The following is a 24,082-nucleotide window of genomic DNA, read 5'->3' on the forward strand; positions in this document are numbered from 1 at the left end:
AGTTCGAGGCCAGCCTGGTCTACAAAGGGAGTCCAGGACAGGCAAGGCTACACAGAGAAACCCTGTCTCAAAAAACCAAAAAACAAACAAACAAACAAACAAAAGAAAGTAGGAGGTAGAGGCAGGAGGATTGCTGTGAGTTCGAGGCCACTCTGGTTTACACAGCGAGTCCAGGACAGCCAGGGCTACACAGAGAAACTCTGTCTCAAACCACGACCCCAAAAAAACAAAAACAAAAAAACCTCAGAAAGTGATATCATTACAAATGGCCAAAGTAACTGACCTCACAATGCTTTACACTGATAACACCTGAATTCTTGTAGCTTTTTTTCTTTTGTCTCTTTTTTTCATTTATGCATTCATATTCAACCTATGGGAAGAGAAGATGAAATGGTTTTTTTTTTACTAGCAGTAGTCAAATTACTAAAATGAATTTAAATGAACAACCTTTGCCTTTAAAATCAAATCTTAAAAAAAAAAAGAAAACTAAATGTTAATATTAGTAACACAAAACAAAAACATGCTTAAAGAAAAAAAGAAATACATAAAGCCCAATCCTGTGCCCACAAAAAAATTAAACTTATAAATATAAACTTGACAAGAAACGCAGTCTTATGTGCATGAATCTTGAGCCATATATATATAAAACCAAAAGATGCACTCCACATGGTGCCTGCTGGGCTTTGTTGTCTATGTGGAAATGTAATAGGGCCCCGATCTCTGAACAACTGACTCAAAATGGTATCATTCAGGCTATAAAACTCAGCACATAGATAACACCATCAGCCTAATGAAAACAAAGGCCTAATCCATCAAAGTCCACAGCTCTGAGAAAGTCTCTAAATGTATTAACCTTGCTTTTTGGCTTCTGTAGTTCGGTTTCTGCCTAACAGTTCTTGTTAACTGAAGTGTGTCAGCTCAGGGTTTTTTTTTTTTTTTTTTTTTTTTGTGGTTAAAAGCTCACCCTGAGAAAGGCTCAGGGCTACACTGGGATCCTGACCAGCCAGTGTGGTTCCCAGGCACCCAATAAAGACTTTCTATTGGCTTAAACCCATGCCTGATCAGTCTTCGCTGGTTGATACCCCACAACAGAAAACCTTTGCAGGTTTCAGAATCGATGACTACTTAAACCTGTGCATCAGTGACTCTTGGGCTTACCCCTGTGTTTTAGTATTTGATACTCGCAGGGAGGGGTGAAGTCCTTCCATGGAAGCACAGGAAGGGTACACACGTAGCCTACAGGATAAGTGCCCTGCTTAGCCAGCCATGCGGGACTCGCACCTGCTACGGAATCTTATCATGCTGTTTTCTCTATATAGGCAAAGCACTGTTTTCTCTTGCAGGATATAAGAAGAAAAGCTGCTTCTACTCCTGGTGATGTGTTGCTTTCTTTCCTGTAGTTTGGAATCCTCACCTAGTACTGGTGGCTATTACATGGTGTCCACTTAGTAACACACATATCCTATGCAGGAATTTTGGATGATCATTAAATAAAATTTCTAGATTTTAGGGCTTTATCTAATATACAATATTATATTGTACAAATTAATTGCTACGCCAAAGAAAAACATGAAATGTTAAACAAATATCAATTATTACACAGTTGCAAAGATGTAACTTACAGGTGAGTTTCTGGAGGCTTCTTTGAGTTTTGTCATGGTGGTTTGAAATGTTCCGATGAGATCATGTGATCCATCATTGTCATAATCATAACACTCTACCTGGAATTAAAAACAATGAAAATATATTAAGATCAATATAGTTTTATTAAAAGTACAATAAAGGTACCTTTTAATTAAGATAAGCAAAATACTTTAATATCAGTATCTAACTGGAGAACAGGAACTAACTAAAAAGCAACGCTGAAGCATGTTCAATCCCGAGCTATCCCAAGAACAGTCTCTACATCACGCAAGATGAAAATCCCAACTATGGACTCCATTTCACAGAGGAAGCAGTTCCCAGCTCCTCTCCTGTGCTCTCTGTAGATGCTGATAGAAGGCTAAATGCAAATATTTCTAGTCTTTTACTTGCTTTATTTATCACTGTATAAAAGCCAGAAGCAAGTATCCTAGCAGCTTAAAATGATAAAACTAAGTCCTAGATAATTTAGAGTCTCATCAGTTGCAACCCAAGGAAGCTGCGTTTGTAATTAGGAGTTAGACATGATAGTCACATTGGAAATCTTACAGCCCAAGGGAAAACTCTGGGGCAGGAACAGTCAGTTCACTGAAGTAGCCATACTAGGTTGCTCTGAGTAGGGTGTTTGGGGTTTTATTTTGTTTGTCATTCGTGTGTGTGTGTGTGTGTGTGTTAGATGGCAGATGGAAGAAAAAGTAAATACCAGAATGCTAGAACTTTCCCATGGGAAAGTAAGGTGCTGTGAACTATTACTAATCTGATGTATTCAAAGCAAGCTGAGAAATCAACTCCAGGGATGTGAACTTGCAATACAAGATTTCCATCATGCTACATAATTTCAACACATCATTCCATTTACATGGTACTTACTATGTATACAGTGCACACACAGTCTTTAAATAGACCCCAGAGGTATGCAGAATGGAAAAGAAGTACTATTATTCCCATATTGCAGAAAAGAAAATTGAAGGAGTTAAGTACAAAGACAACAGATGGTGCATCTTGTGTGATGACCAACAGAGACCAAAGACATGACAAAGACACTCATGACAAAGACACTTCTGCAGACTGCTTCAAACCAGAAACTTCCTATTTGCTCTGGTTTTGTTTGTTTGTTTTTGATTGGAGGGTGGTTTGGGTTTTTTTGTTTGTTTGTTTGGTTCTCTGTGTAGCCCTGGTTGTCCTGGAACTCACTGTAGACCAAACTGGCCTCAAACTCAGAGATCAGCCTGCCTCTGCTGAGCAAAGCAGGGGATTCTAAGAAGAAGCAATTTGCATTTGCCCAGGGAGAGCTCCAGCAGGCTTCCAGCCTTCATTAACATGCAGTGACCACCAAAGTATAAGGTACTAAGGAGTCTTACATGTCCATTTGGCAGAATGACTGTTTTCTTTTTAGTTCAACACACTGACTGTTGCAGGATATTTGGTCCCATTGTAATCCCTGAGACTGTGAACTGAAGAAACCTGTCTTTTGTTTTGTGCAGTAAAGCCTAACACACACCTTTACTCCAAGAGCTTTCTGTACATAGAATTTAATAAAGTTAAGCCTAGGCCAAGAGGTGGAGCAAGAAACCAGCTGACAGGGATTAAAGAATAGGAGGGACTGAGTTGAGGGTATTTAAGACAATGTGTAGAAGTAGAAGGAACTCTTGGACTCTTAGCTCTTTAGCTTTTGAGCTCTTCAGCTCCTTGGCCATTGGCTTTTTGGGCTTTGAGCTAGTAAGCTTGTGGCCTTCTCCTCCTGGGCTGTCAGCTGAGCTAGTGAGCCTTTTGGGTCTTTTTCCTTCTGGGACATCAGCTAAGTAGAAAAGTCAGCTGATGCTTTCCCTGCCTCTCTGAGCTAGCAGATTTTCACCACAGCATCTGGTTCCTGAGTCTTCATTAGTAAAATAGAATGAGTTGGGATTTTCATTTAAAACAACAACTGACTGCTTTTCATAACTGGATGCTTTAGTTAGGATTTCTATTGCTGTCATTAAACACCAGGGCTAAAATCAATGTGGGGAGAAAAGGGCTTACTTCTATATCACTGTTCATCATCAGAAGAAGTCAGGACAGGAACTCAAACAAGGCAGGCACCGGGAGGCAGGAGCTGAGGCAGAAGCCATGGAAGAGTTCCCCTTACTGGCTTGCTTAGCTTGCTTTTCTATGGAGTCCAGGACCACCTGCCCAGGGGGGGACCTTCCACAATGAGTTGATCGCTACCACATCATTCATCACTCAAGAAAAGGCATCACACAGCCTTGCCCACAGGCCAACCTAGTAGGGGCATTTGCTGGAGTGAGTTTCCGCTTCCACAATGGCTTTAGTTTCGGTGAAGCTAACATAAAACTACTCAGGACATTGGAAGACTTTCATTCATTTCTTGTATTTTCATTATCCTTCAGGAACACATCAATCAGTCAATCAATCAAAACAGGAACATTCAAGAATTGCAATGGGCCTTGTTTAAGGAGATACCCTATAGATATTTCTGCCAAGTCTAACAGTTTGGCTCCTGCCATACGTATTCAATACCCAATCTTGAACCAATGGCCTAATGTGTCAAGAGGGAAAAAAAAGATAATTGATTTTTTTTTTCCTAAAGGAAGCTTTGTTTCCAGAAGGCAGAAAACAACCTATCTTAATTCTTAAATGAGATCACTTTTAGCAGATATTCTTAAAATTATGGAAAAAATGAAAGTGTACATCTTAGACTCCATGGAAAGAACATCAATTTATATGTGAGCCGAGTAAAACTTTAGCAAGGCCAAGATTCAGTAAGACCGTAGTCAGAATTAAAATGTTAAACAGTTTAGACCAATGAAAACTTTAAAGAATAGAAAATACGTTTTTACACTCTGAGTTCTGATTACTCACTACAGGAAGTAAACGGAAAAGCTCCCTCCTGTCCTTTCAAAGACAGACACAACATGGTTAATGCTGAAATATGTTTAGACCAAGGCCGAGGTAAGAAAAAAATTCACAGCATTTTTTTTCTTTCAAGAATTTAAACACTGGTACTATTTACTTTTTAAGTAACAGTATTGGAAGAACTAATGAAATTTAAATGTAGGCATATATACATAAGAACATTTGTATATATGTAAAAAAGAAAAATACACACCACAAAATGCATTCCCATTTAGGCAAGGTGGCAGCATGCATGATAATTATATTTCTCTTATTCTCTTTATCTTTTAAAAATAATACATGCTAGAGTGACAACAGAGTAAAGGAACCACAGAAGATTTTGGCTTTATTCTCTGCTCTGTAATTCTTTACCATGCTTTAAATAATTTCCAAATAGTATATAAATTGCCGATGTTTGACTACCTGATGTTGCAAAGAAATACAGAACTAGAGAACAAATGTGAGCAATGATGTGGAGAACCAAGTGTACATAACTAAAACCAAACTGAGAGACTTAATAATGAAGACATTTATCAGAAGAAGCTCAGAAAATCAGTTTACTTACTATAACAAATTGGCCCTGCAAGCATGCCACTGTGAGTAAAAAATGTTTTAGAAACATGATTTTGTTGTTAATTTGTCAAAAACAAACAGTCAAGGCACAGACTTGATTTGTCTTAAGAATTTGTAACTACTTCTATAACCTATATAATTCATAGTATATTTATATATTTATATCATGCCTATATTTTCACTGCTCTTTGACACACCATACAAATCACATTTAATTTTTTTTTTTAAGTTCTCTATAAACCAGGGGAAAATTCTCCCAAAGCTCAGAAATTAAGTGGCTTGCATTGCTGCTGTTGTTTTTTCAGTTTACAGTGCTTTCACTTTCAATATTCTATTTAAACCCTCTTAAACACTAAAAATTACTATCTACTTTATTAGCAAAGGTGTTAGTTAGGTGACCTGCTCAATATCCTTTACCCGGGCAAAGAGATTAATCAAAATATAAGCTTTGGTCTGACTCTAAACTGTATGCGGTTTCCTATCATCTTTCCTGTCTTTATTAATCATAACAAAACCATCAACTAAACCTTCATCTGTTGAGTTGTAAACGTAAGACAGTTTTCTATAAGGAGTTGTGCTATGGCAGACTCTAGGGCTAAGGAGACAGCTCAGTTAGGGCCTGAGGATAGAACTCACTTATAGGTGGGTGTGTCTTGGTGTAATACACACACACACACACACAAAGTGTTTTAAGTTTCTGTGTGTTCACTGGCTGGTAGGTTGGGGTTTTGTTTTGTTTATACCTACAAATAAAATCATTTAAAATAACTGTGGAGACTTGAACTGCCTCCCCTAGTCTCTACAATGCCTCCATTGTCCCACTGTTCTGCATAACAGGAAGATTCTGAGCTCTCAGAATAACAAACCTCTGCTTTAATGTCCAAAGGATAAACTATAGTCAAGGAATGTAGTTTATAAGGTTCTTTTGTGTAGCAAAGGAATCTTATTTTTAAAAAAGACATTTAAGCTGGACATTTTATTTTATTTTTGGTTTTTTTTTTTCAAGACAGGGTTTCTCTGTGTAGCCTTGGCTGTCCTGGAACTCTCACTGTAGACCAGGCTGGCCTCGAACTCACAGAGATTCGCCTGCCTCTGCCTCCCTGAGTGCTAGGATTATGGGCATGGGCCTCTCCCACCTGGCTGGACATTTTATTTTTTAAAGGAGGTTAAAATGAAAATCATGCTGTACACTTAAGCATTAAGTCAACATATCAGACAACCCAGTCAAGTCTGTATGCCTGTAATGTTGCTAACTTACACATTAGGGGATAGGTCATCATGCCTGTATGTGCAGGAGTTACACATACTGAATTGTACTGTGACTCGAGTTTTTGATTTTACAACAGTGTAAAGGTTACACCATCCAGTAAACACTGCATGGATTTTTAATTTTAGTATTTCCCTGTGTTAGTAACATGCGATGATTCTCTTATAATGCTGGGCAGTGGCAGCAAGCCAAACCTGCCAGTCTGCCACAGCATCACCATGGTACATACAAACAGTTAATCATGTACTGGGTTACCATAATTTGGTAAGGTAGGTATATTAAATGCATTTTTAGCATCCTTTCTTTCCTCCCACACTCCCTTTTCCTCCCTTCCTTCCTTTCTCTCTGTGTCTGTCTTCCCAAATAAGCACAGGGCCTCAAGATCACTCAACAGTGCTCTAACCAAACTACACCTTGGTCTAATCTATGACGATTTCTATTCATGATGGTTTTATCAGGACATAATCCCATAGAAAACTACAGAGTACATGTGTAGTAATTTCAGGTTACCTTAATGGTTTTGTCCATATCTCCATAGCACAGAGAGTTAAGAGAGATTTTGAATGGCTTCCACACAGGATTCAGGTTGTTTTTGATAACCTATAAAGAATAAAGGATCCATTAGAACACAGTTCACCAATCTTGCTCTTGCCTTTCCTAGACTCTTGCTATACTTTCACCACTCATCTCTCAAACTCTCATTCAATTATTTCCAAGAAAAATTTGTAGCATAGTTTACAATCATATGCGTAACATAATATATTGTCCAATTGTAGTACATTCTGAGTAAAGAAGCTGTTTGCTAAATAGCTAATAACAATGTGTACTTAGAAATGGTAGTCAGTGGAGTCTTGGAAACCAGGCAGTTCACTGCAGTCCCAGAGGATTAAAAAACAGAACAGGAGCCGGGCGTAGTGGCGCACGCCTTTAATCCCAGCACTCGGGAGGCAGAGGCAGGCGGATCACTGTGAGTTCGAGGCCAGCCTGGTCTACAAAGCGAGTCCAGGACAGCTAAGAATACACAGAGAAATTCTGTCTCGAAAAACAAAAACAAAAAAACAAAACAAAACAAACAAACAAACAAAAAAGACTAAAAAAAAAAACCAGAACAGGATACAATGACCTGTTGGTCCTAGGGAAATAGCTCAGCAGTTCAGAGCACTGACTGCTCTTCTAAAGGACCCAGGTTTGATTCCCGGCACCCACATGGTGGCTTACAACCATCTGTAACTCCTGTTCCAGAATATCCAATGTCCTCTCTGGCCTGCATGGGCACTGCGCGCACATGGGACATGGGTTTACAGACATACATGCATGCATGCATGTAAAACAACCATATGCATTTGAAAAGTTAAAAAGATTAATCTTACTCTTTTGAGCATGAACTGGAAAATTAAATCTGAATTTCAAAATTTCAGTATTACATAGGCAGACATATGAAAATATTTCTTAGCTACGGCCACTGAAAAGACTGAAAGGTATGACATCCTAGTATAGATTAATAGGTCTAGCACTCAGATCTTGGTGTCTACATACTTTGTATAGTAAAACTCAGTTCAAAGATATGGTTCCCTTTAACTGTGAAACAGAAGAAAATATAAACAAATTCTATTCATGCTATAAAACCTGGGATGCCTGTGAGGAAGGACTTGCTCCTCAAATATGATTTGACTTGTACAAGTAATATTAATGTGTCCTGACAATTTATGAGTTTGCAGTGATGATAAAGAAGGGTATTTGTTAATGCAGGCATAAGGATTCTGGTGCTTTAAACAAGATGTCTCCAAGTCAAGGGCACTTCTTTTCCTGTTAGGAGTACTGTTCAGGTGGGTTTAGGAGGTGTAGCCTGACTAAAGGAAGTGATGTCACTGGGGTTGGGCTTTGATGTTTCAAAGACACACAACATGGCCAGTTCGTTCTCTCTATTTCCTGCTTGAGGTTCAAATGTAAGCTCTCAGCTTCCAGCTCCAGTGGCCACACCTCTACTCTTTCCTAATGAGATCTTATCCCTCTGAAACTGTAAACCAAATAAAGCCTTTCTTCAATAAGTTGCCTTCATCATGGCATTTTATTACAGCACTAGAAAAGTAATTAATAAAGTGGTGAGCAGAGGAAACCAAAGATCACTATTTTATGACCCCCAATAGAATTGATTAAAGCAAGGATTATCAATGGTTGATGAAACCACTGGGCAAAACCCTTGAGAAAAGTAATTCATGCAGTCTCAAAACATCACACCATACACAACTGATAAATTACAAATAGAAAACATAGGACTTTGATTCTCAGGTCATACGGTCACCAGCTTAAACAAATTGCCTGACATCATCAGTATTATGCAGTCTGAGCACCGTAACACGGAACATATGGAGTGTTATTGACATAATATTTGGTGTGGATCTAGTTGTGAGAAAACACAAGAAAGAATTCATTCTAGTCTCCATAATGCAAGCCGTTTCGTAGCATGAAAGCATAGGCAGGTAAAAGGAGGAAGAGTATAACTCAGAGCCTAATAAAAAATGTAAAATCTGAGCCTTCAGAGGAATCTAGACAAAATGTAATTATATAAAATGCATTCAACACTGAGGAAACCTGAGCATGAATGGCACACAGAATTACATTAGTAAGTCAGTAGTGATTCCCTGAGGCCCAGTGATACAGCATGCCCTTATTCTTTTGAGACAGGGTTTCATGATGAGGCTTGCCAGGCCTATCCAGACAAAGATGGCTCACTCTGTCTCCAGAATGCTGAGATTAAAATTGTGTATCCCTACTCCTGGCTGGCTGCTTTTCCTCCTTAAAACTGCCTGATGTAACATTTAAAGGGATTTTAGATGCTTGTAGTTTACATTAGGATGGTTTTCCAAAAGAAAAAGAAAACTGGCTTCACAAGAGTATATTTTGTGTAGGGGAGAGCAAGAAATTTAGTATTCTTTTATATAATTTAACATTTTTCAAAAATGAAAACAAGCATGGTAGTATCTCTTTTTTAAAAGAAAAAAGGTTAGCAAAAATGAGCATATTGCTATATCTCTGACTGCATATAAATCTGAATTAAACTGAGTATTTTCACTGCTGGGAAATGGGTACCACACATCCTTAATCCTAGCACTCAAGAGGCAGAGACAGGTGGGTCCTCTGTGAGTTCAAGGCCAGCTTTATCTACAAACAAGTCCAGGACAGGCTATTCTGTGTGTATTTCTATTACATACAGAAACACTGTCTTGAAACAAAGAAACAAAACAACAGCAAGAAAAAGAACTAAAAAATTTCTGAGTTTGAGGCCAACCTGGTTTACACAGTAAGTTCCAGGACAGCCAGAGTTCTGTAGAAAGACCATGTCTCAAAAAACAAAACGACAGCAACAATAATATATATTATATTATATATATTTTAATATATTATAAAATATTAAAATAACACCAAAGGAAACTACCATTCTACTTTTAGATTCAAGAACTTACCTCTGTTCGATGAACCATCAGCCAGTTACCATCTGATGTCTGCTTGTGAAACTCCAAGTATGGGTCTGACTTTCCAAACAGATCCTACATTTAAACAAACGGCATTCACAATCCTAAACCCTGTATGAACGCACCTTAAACATGCTGTTGATGTGTATGTTTATACAACCACATAGCTACAACTCCATAGTAGAGATATACTGGTACCAAATATCAATCCCATTGTCACCAACTTACAGATCTGAAGAAGTGTGCGAGAGAGAACTACAAAAAGGCACTTGTGGTGAATAGTCATGTGTATCAAAACCAGGGTACTCAAAAATATGCTGATAAAATGTGTTTGGCTTGATTTGAACTTTCCATTCACATAGTATTAAGTACATAAATGATTTCCCAAGCTTTAGCCAAACCAACTCTATGACAGAAGAGGCAGTCAGCCATGAGAAAAAGCGAATGGAAGCTTTAATAATTTTCCTAGGGTCACATATCTTATTAACTCATTATTAACTTATTAACTTATCTCATCCTTCCATGTCTGACTCCCTTCCACCAACAGTGAACATGTATTTTCTTCACCCAAAGGAGCAGAGGTAAACACAGTATACGATAGAAATCAAAAGTGCAAACTGTGTCTTCTATTCCCTCTATAACTCACCACAATATTCCGAAACAAGGTTTATGCACAGTGAGGTGCTTGTCTTTAGTAGATGCAGATAAAATACTGGCATGATGCACAAACTATTCCATGAGCAATATGGTAGATGATCATACCTTGCTTTGCTCTTCACTTTGAAACAAATGTTTCTATGTTCATATTAATTACAGACTTTGAAAGAAGAATGGCATTTCTTCGTACCTCAAGTAATACATGTTGCTTTGTCACTATTTAGTTTTTTAATTTTTTTATTTAGTTAGTGTATATATTTACTTAGTCATGGTTTATATAGTCTTGAGCTAGCCGCAGTATTTAATTAAGACATAAGATAGGGCTGGAGAGATGGCTCTGTGGATAAGAGCACCTGTAGCTTACTGAGACACCCCTGGTTCAGTCCCTAGCACCCACATGAGGAGCTCAAACCACCTGACACTCCAGTTGCAGGGGCTCCAACTCCCTGTTCTGGCATCTGTGGGTACCAGTCATAAACAAAGTACGTGCACATATACACAGGCACTCAACACATACACATAATAAAATATTTTTCTCTAAAGACCTATGATAGGACTATTTCTCTCTTAAGCAAATTTAATGTTAAACAACATATTTGGTACAGTGAAAATAATACAAAAACAATAGGGAACTTTTTTTACCCTCACCTCTAACAATCTTAAGTAAATGAAATAAGACTTTTGTGGTATCATTTCATACAATTGATAAGAGTCTTAACAAGTAAGTTAAATTTGGGAAAAAATTACATGTTTTGTGACTTATCTGGAAATAATTTCACAGGAAAGGCAAAGCACACTTTTTATCATTTAAGAGGTCAAAGTGCAGTCCTTGTTTGAAAGTTCATGAAGCTGTCGATATTAATATTAATATAAGAAGTAAAAGTTTTGACTGACTCCTAGGATATTTTACAATAAAAAACAGGATGAAAAAAGTTACTATCCAAGAATGGAGGCACTTGAAAGAAATTCTGAGTGCTTGCGGGAAAACAAGTCTTGTGTCCTCAGTTTCATCAAAGCCACAAAACTGTTCTTGGAACGTGTTTTCCTGCTCCACCCAGTTGTATACTAATGAGTTTACTTCAGTCACTGTTATTCAGATGTCTCTATGGAAAAAAAAATGTTTTTGCTACTTGTGGCTTGTCCTGGTGATTGAAAACCTTATTAATGTGATTCTCAAAAACCCTCACAATATAAATTATCTGTTTCTTTAAATAAAATTGGCTATTACATGAGACTTTAATCCACCTCATTTTCAGGCCTCACCCTTACAGGTTTGCACTGCCAAATAGAGTGGTAAACAGTATGTACCTGCTAAAATAGATATATTTAATGGTTGGATTAAATAATATAGATACAAATCCAAATAGAATTCTATAAATATATATAAAATACATACAAACATACAAGTACATGTATGTATGGGCACATATGTTTATGTGTACACACATGCATATGTGTATATACATGTATATATGTGTGTACATGTGCACATACATACATATGCAAATTTTCAAGATTTTCAAAAAATTAATATAAATAAATTAATAAACTTAATAGTTATCATAAGTAGTTATAGCTTAATTATAATTATTTAATAATTATTGTTAGTTTATAATCATCAATAAGTGATTTATATTACTGATTTATAATTAGTAATATTACTGAAAATTGATGGATGAATTTATATCAATACAATTAATATAAATACAAAATAAATGTTTAAAAGTATTGCTTACAGGAAAGAAACAAGAGTGGGACAGAACAGAAAGAAAGAAAAGCTAAATCTTTGGGATATACTTTCTTTTATAGATTTAGACTTGAAACCATGAAATTTATTTATTAATTTAGAGCCAGGAGGCTCACTATGTAGCCCAGAGGGCCTCAAACTTGTAATATCTGTGTTTCCCAGGTGCCCTGCAAACATTGCCACTACACTTGGCTACATTACAGTAGCAATGTTCTTTCTTTTTATGTGTGCTGAAGATTAAACCAGAGCCACACAGACTAGGCAAGCATTTGACCACTGAACCAATCACCTAATTTTTGCATAATTTTAAATAAAAAAAATTTTAAAGCAATGCCTAATAAAAAGTGCAAAATGAAACTGTGTCGCTGTGAGAGATTAAGCATTTCATTAAAGTGTAAGAATTTAACTCTACAATCTGAGTAGAATACATATACGTTAGCTCAAACTATAGTATAAATATTGTTACTTATATCAGGTATAAGTAACTATTAGAAATTAAATGAGGAAAATGATAGGTGATAGATTATGTTAATAACTTTAAGAATTGTGACTTTCAGCGTAAGTAAATAGAGCTAGAATAACAAAAGTAAATCCCTGAGTCAATATTTGAATTGGAATTATCTGAACAAATGATTTAGTTCTTTTTATGTATTTTTCTATTTATTATGTATAGTGTCCTGCCTGAACATACACATGCATGCCAGAAGAGGGCACTAGATCTTTTTACAGATGGTTATGAGCGACCATGTGGTTGCTGGGAATTGAACTCAGGACCTTTGGAAGAGCAGGCAGTGCTCTTAACCTCTGAGCCACCTCTCCAGCCCTTTTTTTATATTTTTGAGATGGGGGCCTAACTATGTAGTTGAACTGGTCTGAAACTCAGGAGGCAGCTTTCTGACTGCTGGTACTACACCTGGCCATTTAGTCTCATTTAAAAATAAATAAAATTTCCAGGGTTTTAATCCCAGCACTTGGGAGGCAGAGAGACAGATCTCTGTGAGTTTGAGGCCAGCATGGTCTATAGAGTGAGCCCCAGGACTGCATAAAGAGACTCTGTCTCCAAGAAAAAAATAAAATAAAATAAGATAGAACAAAACAAAATGCCTTTTCTCTCTGGCAATGTGTCTCATGCCTATAATCTCATTACTTGGGAGGCAGAAGCAGGAGGACAGTCATGAGTTTGAAGTTAAAAAAAAATAGGAAGAAAACCTTTTAAAAGAGTAGAGGAGCTGGAAACGCCCATAACTCCGTAACTAAGTCTTCGACAGAAATCAGAATAAATTAGCCTGGAACATCATGCCATGTGACAGAAACAGACCAGGTATCTGCAGATACCTATTTATGCTAGAAGTTGCTAGGGAACCAACTTATTCGGAAATGAAGAGATGTATACAAAGAGTATCAAATGCTTTGTCTTTCCTGTATAGAATATAATTCAAAATAGATAAATATTGCAGCTGGATAGATGGTTTATTCAGCACTTAAGAACACTTGTTGCGCTTGCAGAAGACCCAGGTCAACGTCCAAGATCCACGCAGCAACTCACAACCATCCACAATCCCAGTTCCTAGTGATCTGAACACCTCCACAGCCTCACGCACACACACGGTGCACACACATACACTTAAACAAAACACTCACACGTATAAATTAAAATAAATAAATCTAATAGCACACCGCTCAAATACAAAAAGAGAAGTATTTAGTTTGGGGTAAAATGTCTCTCTGTAGAAGCATTCTTACTAAGAAATAATGCTCTGTATATGTTAAAAAAAGAAACATAATAAAATAATTAAGAAAAAAAAACTTTAAGAACAGTTTGTGTTCCCCTAGGTAACCCAATGAGGATAGACACAACAAAAAATCCCGGGAATGAATATAAATGGTACAAAAAGGGGGAGGGGGTCTTCTGTCCACTGAAAACTGAAAGCCGACAAAAAAGTGAGGAATGACCAAGAGCAGAATAGGAATTTCAGGATGTGCAAAGTTGTTTAGCAACTGAAAAGGATACAAAGAACTAGGATCCTGGCAACAGAGGACAGGTCAAGCAGGCATAATTATCACCATGTGGTTTAGCAGACAGCAACACTCAAGTATATTACCATGTGGTTTCCTTCCCTCCTTCCTTCCTTCCCTCCTTCCTTTGTAAAATTCTTTGGATTTTGAAGCCACTAAGAACAACTAATATGCATGAGTTCATATAATAATAAAAACAGAGCATATCTACCAACAACAACAAAAAAGAAATAAAGCTCTGGTAGAATAAGGATATCACTGTTTCATAGAGCTGTAAGAATATAGCATATATAGATAGCTATTATCAATAGTAGTTAAAGTACTAAATATAAAACTCAGTATTAAGACCCTGATGGAGTTACACACCACACCGGATGAAAATTGTCTTGCCAACAATTTAAAATACCATCAGGTCAGCTTACTAAAATCAGGAAACCAAGAAAAAAGTATAAGAAATGATGATGTAGGAATTTATTTAGCTATATGCTGAATTTACAAACTTCTATAGGAGAAAGGAAGTTGTTCCCTCACTATATGGATAGACAGATGAATGAACATGGGGTATAGAAGGAAGAAAGGAGGGTGAGGGAGAGATGGCAAGAACAACATAGCAAAGAAGAATTTATAGATCAAAACTTATATTAGCTACTTTATATAATTATACTTTAAAGGGATCTTTAGAAACATGCCAAAATATTTGAGTGCAAAATGACATGGTATCTGGAAAGAGATAAAGTGAATACAAACAAAATTCACCATGAATCATAATTGTCTGAAATAGGTGGCAGAACATGGTTTTTCTCAGATGATTTTGTTTGTTGAGTTTTTTTATTTTTTTTTTTATTTTTTAACTTTGTTTTGTTTTCAGGCAGGGTAGCATTGTCACTATGTAGTATTGGCTAGCCTAGAACTTATTTTGCGGACCAGGCTGGCCTGAACTCATAGAGATCTTCTTGCCTCTGCCTCCCAAATGCTGGGAATTAAAGTGTACATCACAACAGATGGCAATACCGTATTTTTAATGTATGTATGTTAACTTTTAAGGCTCTGGAAACTAGTCTTAAGATACTTTCAAATTAAGTTCCAAGGTAAACAAAAATGGTGAAGAACACTGTATACTGTTATGTATTCAAGTATTGAAATGCAAAAGGAATAACTGACTCATAATTAATAAAACACAGGCTTTTTCCCCCTAAATGTTATTCAAATATTTTCTTGAACTTCACTGTCACATTAATATTTGTATACGTGTAATCTTTAATTGCATCTTCATGAAAAATCTGAAGGGAAACAGGTGCAGTTTAAGCAGAGCTCAGAGAAGGAGGGAGGAGAGTAAATGCTGTGCTCAGATGAACAGTTCATGCTAACTGCATCGTTAGTGTCCCGAAAGCTGTCAGTGCTGCAGAAAGGGCGACATCCTTGTACAATACACAGAATCTACCTACCTTGTTATCCAGTTTTCTGGCTTCCATTTCAAACAATACCACTCTGTTATCCTTTATTTCTTCTGCTGAAATCTATGAGTAAACAAAGCAGGTGAGAGTAAAGGAAGAATTCATGAACTAAGCATTTTCTTTTTATCGCATATTATGTGCAGTTCGAGGGACTGAATCCGGGATGTGACTCAAGTCAAACAAACACGGAACTATTTACAGAACTGTTTTTAAGTGTGGTTTCTTGGTAAGCCATGTTTGAAGCGTGTACAGCAGGGATGAAGTATATAGAACTTACTGAACAACGTGTTGTAAACATATTTACACGGTGGGTATGGTTGAGAATGTTCAAAGGTAGCAGTAATGACCAGGAAAAAAAAATGTGGTTCTCTAAACTATTCCATAGAAAAATGAAAGACTGGAGGATACCCTTTATACAAAACCAGCTAAACATCTGCACACACTGAGAAGGAATAAATCAATCCTATCTAGAGAACTCTAAACTCAAATACGAGCCCAGGGCTTTTCATCCAGTTTAACTGGAAGAATCACTCTACCCTAAGTCAATTCCCAGGCTAGCTCAACTATCTTTGTTTTTAGCCTCCTCTATAGCAAAGTCTGGGGGAAAAAAGAGGGGAGGGGTGCAGGGGAGAAACTAAGGCTCAGAATTGCTCCTCTCTGTGGAAATCCAGTGAAGCCACAGTATCTTGACTATTGATAAAGTTCTCTGTAGTACAAAAGTCAACCGTCCCAATAGTCTAAATATTCTTGTGCTTCTGAAATCTAAGATGGAGACAAAGAGCTGAGAAAAAATGTACTTGACAGTTGTCACCACCAGGCTTCCATGCCACAGAAAACTAGTCAGAATACTATCACTGCTGAAGCACCTTACACTACAAGGTAAGGTATTCAAAAGCTTGTTATCATATAACTGGAAATCCAAAGCGTAATGAAGCATACATATTCATCTGCTCATAGGTCGTAATGAGCAATGGAAACCTTGGGTGTGAGGATGTGCAGCAGATGCAAGGACAGGAAGGTGTGATGAAGAAGACTGAGTTTTTGTTTGGCTTTGCTGTTGTTTTGTATTTTTGAGACAGAGCATCATTATTTAGCTCTGGCCAATCAAGAACTCACTGCGTAGACCAGACTGGCCCTGAACTGTTGGTGATTCTCTCGCCTCAGGCTCTGGAGTGCTAGAATAGCAGGAACCCAACAGGAATGCACCACCAGACTCTAGGCCTGGTTCAATGGCTATGTTATATTATCCATTCAGAGTAAGCTCTATCAGGGAAAGATTTTGTCATGCTAAGAGGATCATGTTTCCTTTGCAGAGAGCTGAACTAATTCCATTCAGATTACTAGACTTTTCCTCTCTGACTTAGGAACTGATGAATTCATGGAAGAGGTGCACTTGACCTTAGTGGACAACTTAAAACAACTGAAGGAAGGAGTTCCAACAATTCATTTTGTCTTCTGTTGTCATTATTGTTTCCATTTCTGATGACAGGCCAGGGTGAATGGAATGCAGTGTTCAAGGTCCACTGGTCGGACGCAGCTGTGGGTTATTTGCTTGTCATGCACCGTATTATTAGGCTTGATTATCTTATCTTTACCGTAATACTCCCTTTCCCTGCAGGTCTGCCATTTTTGAGCACCAATGGTCGAGTTAGCTTCTTACTGGAAACAATCTGTCAAAAGCAGAAAGTAATACCTCATCTCATAAGTTGTTAAGCCACATACTTAAAATAAAAAGTTGGATATGGAGTTCACTTAAAGTCATTAGAAAAAGCAACATTAAAACTGCATCCCTTAAAGACATTTAAAATGCTTTTCCACATTTAAAACCCACTTGAAAAGACTTCCCAGAGCTTCACTCTGGCAGACGCTATCAGTATAGCCATTAGGTTGTTTACTCACTACTTAAAACTTTAGCTTTCCTCAGAAAGGGGGGAGAGGGGGCAGAATTTCATCTCTTACACAGAACACTGAGCTGAAACCCCCTGTCTTAAAGGTGGGCCTCGAAATACTCAATAAATGTGATTCAATTTCCCAACTGGCACAGAACTTCCAGAAAATATATAGTATGTCTAGGCTCTTTCAAACTGCTGTCTACTAAACTCATTAGAATTTTGGCCACATTATGATGTTTTCTGAAATTAATAAATATGGCTCTACTTCTTTTTTAAAAAACGACTCATGAACAGCCTAACTGGTTAGTTCCGTGCTGCCCTTAAGACACAAGAACTATTAGGACTGCCAAGTAATTCAAACCTGGAAAATAAAACTCAGCAACGCCACTCTGAAGAATAACTGTAACTCACTGAAAAAACTACTCTAACTTCCATGTGTTCTTCTCAACTTATACAAAGATCATAACCTTTCTTTATAAATCAGAGTTAGGAGCAAAAGGACAAACCAGTACCGGTAAACATGCTCATCATATACGAAGGCAGAAAATAGGACAACTAAATAATAAAATGACACAATAGACAGTGCTAGGTCAGGAAAGGGCTCTAAGAAGTCAAAGAGGTCAGAGAGGCTTATGGCGACAGGGAGATTTAAAGCTTCCCATGGTGGAACAGGGCGGAGGGCAGTGCTGGGAAGTCAGGACCAGGAGCTGTCTAACTTGTCAGAACACGAAAATAAATGACTTGACACAATAAACTATATTGAGCTCTCAGAAGCAAGGACAGTGGGTTTTTTTGTTTTTTTTTTTTTAATTCTTTTTCCTTCCTTCCTTCCTTTCTTTTTTTTTTTTTTTTTGAGAGACAGTGAATAGTGAGTATTGACATGATAGGATCCAGAGTTATCTAGAAGACAAAGCTCTAAACAGATCCTTAAGAGAGTTTCTACACACAACTGAGGTGGGAAGACTTGTCTTAAATGCAGGCAGCATCATTTCATGAGCTGAGGTCCTACACTGGAACCAAGCTGAGAATTCAGCATGTTCTGCTTCCTGCTTGCAGATGCCCACCATCAGTTGCCTCAGCCCTGCTGCCGTGACTCCCCTCCATGACAGCTATAGCAGCAAACAAACTGTGAGACAGAATCAACCTTGCCTTCAGTCGCTTTTGTCAGGCATTTAGTCACAGCAAGAAGACAAAAACAAAACAAAAAACAAAAAAGCACAAGAAACCTACTTGTTTCATGAAGAATCTTCAAAGGTTTTACCATCTCCACTACAGGAGGGAGCTACAAGGCAAATGAATGATTCACCCTGCCTCAAACCATGAGCCACAAAATCAGCCCTGCCCTAAGAAAAACAAACACTTTCCCCTTAAATCTGGTGTCAAGTATTTCATGACAGCCATGGGAAACTAGCTATCTCAGAACAATGGTGATTAAGAGGGGCCGTTGCGGTGATGCACTCAGCCCTGTGTCCCCTAAGTCTTTGGATCTCATCTATGACAAGACTGTAAAAGAGTGTGAAAAGTGGAGCTAGAAAAACCCTAGAATGCCGGGCGTGGTGGCGCACACCTTTGATCCCAGAACGCAAGAGGCAGAGGCAGGCGGATCTCTGAGTTCAGGGCCAACCTGGTCTACAGAGTTCCAAGACAGCTGGGCTACACAGGGAAACCCTGTCTCAAAACACCAAGAAAGGAAGGAAGGAAGAAAGGAAGGAAAGAAAGAAAGAAGGAAGGAAGGAAGGGAGGAAGGAAGGAAATAAGGAAGGAAGGAACACCAGGCCCTAGAATGCTAAAGGCAATACTCAGTGGACCATCAGGGAGACAATTTTGAAAACCAGGCCACTGAGAGAAATGTGAACAGTAGAGGCCTGGTCCATGAGGTTTCACAGGGGAACAAACACTCTATCACAAATGGAGCTACAGGCTAGCAATGTTGTATTTTAGCAAGGAATCTGGTCACATTCTGCCCATGCCCTCAGAATGTTGGGGAGGCCGAATTCAAAAGCAGTGGCCTAATTTTTCTGGTGAAGAAAAATCTCAAGACAGAGCATAGAGGTTGTGTCATAGTCACTGCTCACTGCTCAGATCCAGGTAGGAAAGAGTCACTGCTGAAGCAGAAAGATGTATCAGGGAAAAGTGGGAACTTAGTGTTACAAGCAACGTAGATGCTGAGAAAGCAGGAATAACTGCTTAAAGAGATCAGTACTCAATATGAGGCCAACCACTGCTAAGTAGTGACATGCTATGCTATCTCCAAAAAACAAAACAAAACCAACCAACCAACCAACCAACAAAAATCATTCAGACAAAATAAAAGCTGGCTCAAAGTAAAAAGCCTCGAATACTCACTTGTCCAAGCGTGACTTCACTTTCCCCCAAGAAGTCATCATCACTCAGCTCAATTGTTTTGTTGTCGATGTCATAAATTCCAAACTTTAATTTTTGAACCACTTCAAAGTAGTAATCAATAATGAATGTTTTAGAAAATTTGGGATTCAAAGAATTCTTAATTCTTTCTGTCCGTTCAACCTATACTCAGGCCCCACCAAAAAAAAACAAAAGAAAAGATTTTTTAGATCCAAGAAGTACTTAGGTTTTTAACATCTTTATGTACTAAATAAAGTTACACATAAGCATGAAGACTAAAGGAAATGTCTCTTCTTAAAATCTATGTATGTGTGGCGCGCACAGGCACCATGACACGCATGTAGAGGTCAGAGGACAACTTGCAGAGATGAGCCCACAACTGAACAGTCAGTTCTCACCTTCTACCCCATGGGCTCTGAGGATCAAATTTAAATTACTTGGCTTGGCCATCCAGCCATTGAGCTTCCTCACTGGCCTATTTACTTATGACTTATCTTTTGGAAATGTCTCTATGTACATGTAGAAATGTGCTACCAAGGACAAATGTGTCAAAAAAAAAAAAAAAAAATGCACTAGGAGATGAGATGGTGCAGAGCTGTTGTTGTTATTGTGAATGGGTGCTTTCCCTACACATGCTTCTGTGTACTACAAGGCTACAGTGCCTGGAAAGGTCAGAAGAGCTGTTGGATCTCCTGGAACTGGAGTTATAAGTGGCTGATCCATCATGTGGGTGCTGGGATAGATCCCAAGTCGTCAGGTACATCAGCCAGGGCTCTTAACCTCTAAGCATCTCCCCAGTCCTGTAGTATTATTTTTTAACATTTTAAAATAAACTCAACATTGGCCAAAAAAAAAAAAAAAAAAAAAAAAAAAAAAAAAAATACTGACCGCTCTTCAACAAAATTACTTAATATTACCTCATACCACTGTTGACCACTTGTGTTCAGAAACAACACACATAAAGGGTCCGACTTGGATGTTACATCTTTATCCAAAAGGTTGTCACAGGAAATGTTTAGTTCCACCTTTGTGACACACTGCGCAGCCATGTCTTGAGCTGTGGGAGAAGCAATGAGAAACAGTATGAGGAACATGCTACTCTTAATGTGCACAGCTGAGTTCCTAAGGCCAGTTGTGTGCAGGGCCTCAGTGAGGAGCTGTGCTTGAGTGGGACTGCTGTTGGAGCCTCCTGGGGCTGGGGGTCTTCAGTTTACTCTATTCTTCCACTGCATGAAACCTGCTCACAATCTAACAGCAAAATATACTTTCAGGATAGTAATTAAAAATGCATGAATCCTCTGCTTACATTGCGTACTACAAAACACATTGGTAAATTGTCATGCTCTGTTTAGAGCTGGCTCTGAGAGTAAATTCTCAAACTCAAGCATATTTATCAAGTGTCCCCTGAGACCGTCAACCAAGTGACAGGGAGAAAGGAGAAAAGTAAATGCCCGGAGGTATTAAAAACACTCCACCCTTATAAACAGCTAGAAGGCAAACCTTTACCAACAGTTACAGTGAGAATGAGAAGCCAAAATGTCATATAGGGAGGTGTTCTTCCTGGACTTTCAACTGGGCTCCCCTACTCATTTCTGGCAGCTGTTTTACACATGCAGTTTGATGATGTATTGCTATTTGTCTGTTTTTCTCTGTGGTTTAAGGTGCAACCTGGGCATCAGCTCTAGATGATTCCACTGAGGTTTCACAAGCAGCGCTCAGCAATACTGTGGCTGACTTGCCAGGGCTTGCCAAGGAATACCAGTCAGTCTACCTTCCACAGACCTCCCTTCTTTAGCCACCAAGCAATACATGAACAGGACTGGGGGTGCAGCAGAGCACTTGATGGGGGCTGGCCTTGTGAAAGTAGACAAAGGTAGGCAGATCTCTAAGTTCAAGGCCAGCTTGAGTGACAGGAGAGCCAGAGTTATGTGTAGAGAAATCCTGTCTTGAAAAAAACTAAGAAAAAGGTGGCGGGGCGGGGGGGGGCCGGGCAGAGTAGCCTTCAGAAAGAATGAGGTGCTTTCCTCCTTGGACTGCAGGTATCATGCTAGCACCGAGAAGAGGAGCTTAGCACTATACTCACTAACTGGATGGCAAGAGAGCCAGCTGCCTAGCAGTGGTAGTGCAGGTCCTGGGCTGGAAGGCACTCTCTTCCAAAAGTCCTTTGCATTTGGAGTGCTCCATACTCTCTACTTTGGGAATTTAGCTGAGCTTTTAGGTCAACAGGAATAAGCCCACTCAGCACCATGCTTAATATTTAAAATGGCAGAAGCTTTTATTTGCTGGGTAAAATGCCTCTTCAGTCGCAAGAGAGGGTAGGATCCTTCGACAATTTCAGAATAACTCATTAATTACTTGTGTATGAATGCTTGTGTGGATGTGTGTGCCAGTGAGGATGCATTTCGAGGTCAAAGGTCAGTATCAAGTGTCTGCACTGAACCCAGACTACTTCATTTGGCTAGGCTGGCCAGCCAGTAAGCTAGCTCCCTTCCCTGGCAGCGAGGGTCACAGACACTTTTTTACCTGGGTGCTGGACAGATGACCAAACTTAGGTTCCCGCGCTTGAGAAACAAGCACTTTATTGCGCAGACTGAGAGGCATCCTTCTAGCCCCACTGTTTACTTGCTAAAGACAGCAACAACCTTCAACACATGTTAAAAATCTGTACCAGCATATAGGATTTCTAAATTTATGGACACTGAGAATAATGAGGTTGGTCTTAATATAGATGAAAATTATTTTTAAGAAGAAAGTCATGAGGCTCACCTTCACATGAGAACGTCTTATGAAATGACAGTTCCCCCAAACCTCAAATTTGCCTCCTATCTTCTCTGTCCAGAGATATTACAATAATATTAGAGATATTACAATAATATTAAAGCTACTGCATCCTTTTCAAAATTGCATTTGGCTTTGATGGTCTGGGTTTTGTTTGGTTTTCTTTCATTTTAACATGTATCAGAACAGTTACGTACTATAGTTTTAACGGCGTACACGGAGGAGGATAAAACAGCAGGGAGAAGCTGCAGAAGGTGATGGAGGACAGCTCACTGTGTGGGGCACACCTACCCTGCCTGGGCTTTGAAGGGTCCAACTTGAACAAAAGAGGCAGATAACATGAACACAGGAAAACGTGGGACACAAGAAGGCAGAAAGGACACCAAAATATGTGACATCAAAGTGAACTACATGAAGAAGAACAAAGCTGTCAGGAGACCGGACGGGTTCAGAGGGTCCAACAGAACAGAGCGCTAAGCAGGTGGACCAAAAGTCTGTAATACAGCATTAGGGAACACTTCCATCACTCTGCTAACATAACAATAGCTTATTTTCACCTTTACCTTAAATTGAGAATTAACGAAAGGGGAGGGGTGCTTGAAAATAAAACACAAGAGGAAAGAAAAAAAAAGAGGCAAAACACAAAAACAGTAAACTTGAAAATATCTACATCCTAGAAGTCTGATAAGTTAGCAATGGAAACTGGTCCTAAATCCATTAACTAGTAACTCTTCCTTCTCCCCTGAGATGCCAAGTATAAATTAAGGGTGTTATCTTACATACACAACTGCTCATGTTTAACCTAAGTCTCTCAAAGCTCAGGCAGCTAATTGGTACAGTATTCTGTGAACCTACAGGCCTCACCTCTTCCCTGTGTATATCAGGATATGCAGGTCTACTTTCCTCCTCTCCATCTATTATATTCAGCACTGCAGCCTGAGTACCCTCCTGTTCATGGCCACATATCACATATCTGGAATCTCATCTAAGGCCTACTATGTGACCAAGGCGAGATCCTCATCAGTTTCCTCTATACTACAATGTAAATAACTGACCCAGGAGGAATGAGTTACTATATTTAAAAAGTATACAAATGAGACGGCCTGGTGGTGCACGCCTTTAATCCCAGAACTCCAGAGGCCAAAGCAGATGGATCTCTAAGTTCGAGGCCAGCCTGGTCTACAAAGTGAGTCCAGGACAGCCAGAGCTGTTACACAGAGAAACGTTGTCTCGAAAAAACAAAAACAAGCACGTATACAAGTGAGTTGGGCATAGGTGGCGCAAGCCTTGATCCCAGCACTTGGGAGGCAGAGGCGGGCAGATCAAGG

General features: G+C 38.7%; 1 protein-coding gene across 4 annotated transcripts in view; it reads right to left on the reverse strand.

Moving 5' to 3' along the window:
* The window catches only part of Cpne3 (copine 3), a 146,882-nt gene that overhangs the window by 16,642 nt on the left and 106,158 nt on the right, over nt 1-24,082 (reverse strand). For all 4 annotated transcript variants that reach the window (XM_051160599.1, XM_051160605.1, XM_051160610.1 and 1 more), the window contains 8 exons: nt 20,894-21,033; nt 19,959-20,138; nt 17,316-17,390; nt 15,712-15,783; nt 9,838-9,921; nt 6,884-6,973; nt 1,623-1,721; nt 284-370 (listed from right to left, as the gene is read on the reverse strand). In XM_051160599.1, the coding sequence (XP_051016556.1) occupies nt 284-370; nt 1,623-1,721; nt 6,884-6,973; nt 9,838-9,921; nt 15,712-15,783; nt 17,316-17,390; nt 19,959-20,138; nt 20,894-21,033 (827 nt within the window). The remainder of the gene's footprint in view (nt 1-283; nt 371-1,622; nt 1,722-6,883; nt 6,974-9,837; nt 9,922-15,711; nt 15,784-17,315; nt 17,391-19,958; nt 20,139-20,893; nt 21,034-24,082) is intronic.

This window comes from Acomys russatus, chromosome 2, assembly GCF_903995435.1.
Source record: "Acomys russatus chromosome 2, mAcoRus1.1, whole genome shotgun sequence".
NCBI lineage: Eukaryota > Metazoa > Chordata > Mammalia > Rodentia > Muridae > Acomys > Acomys russatus.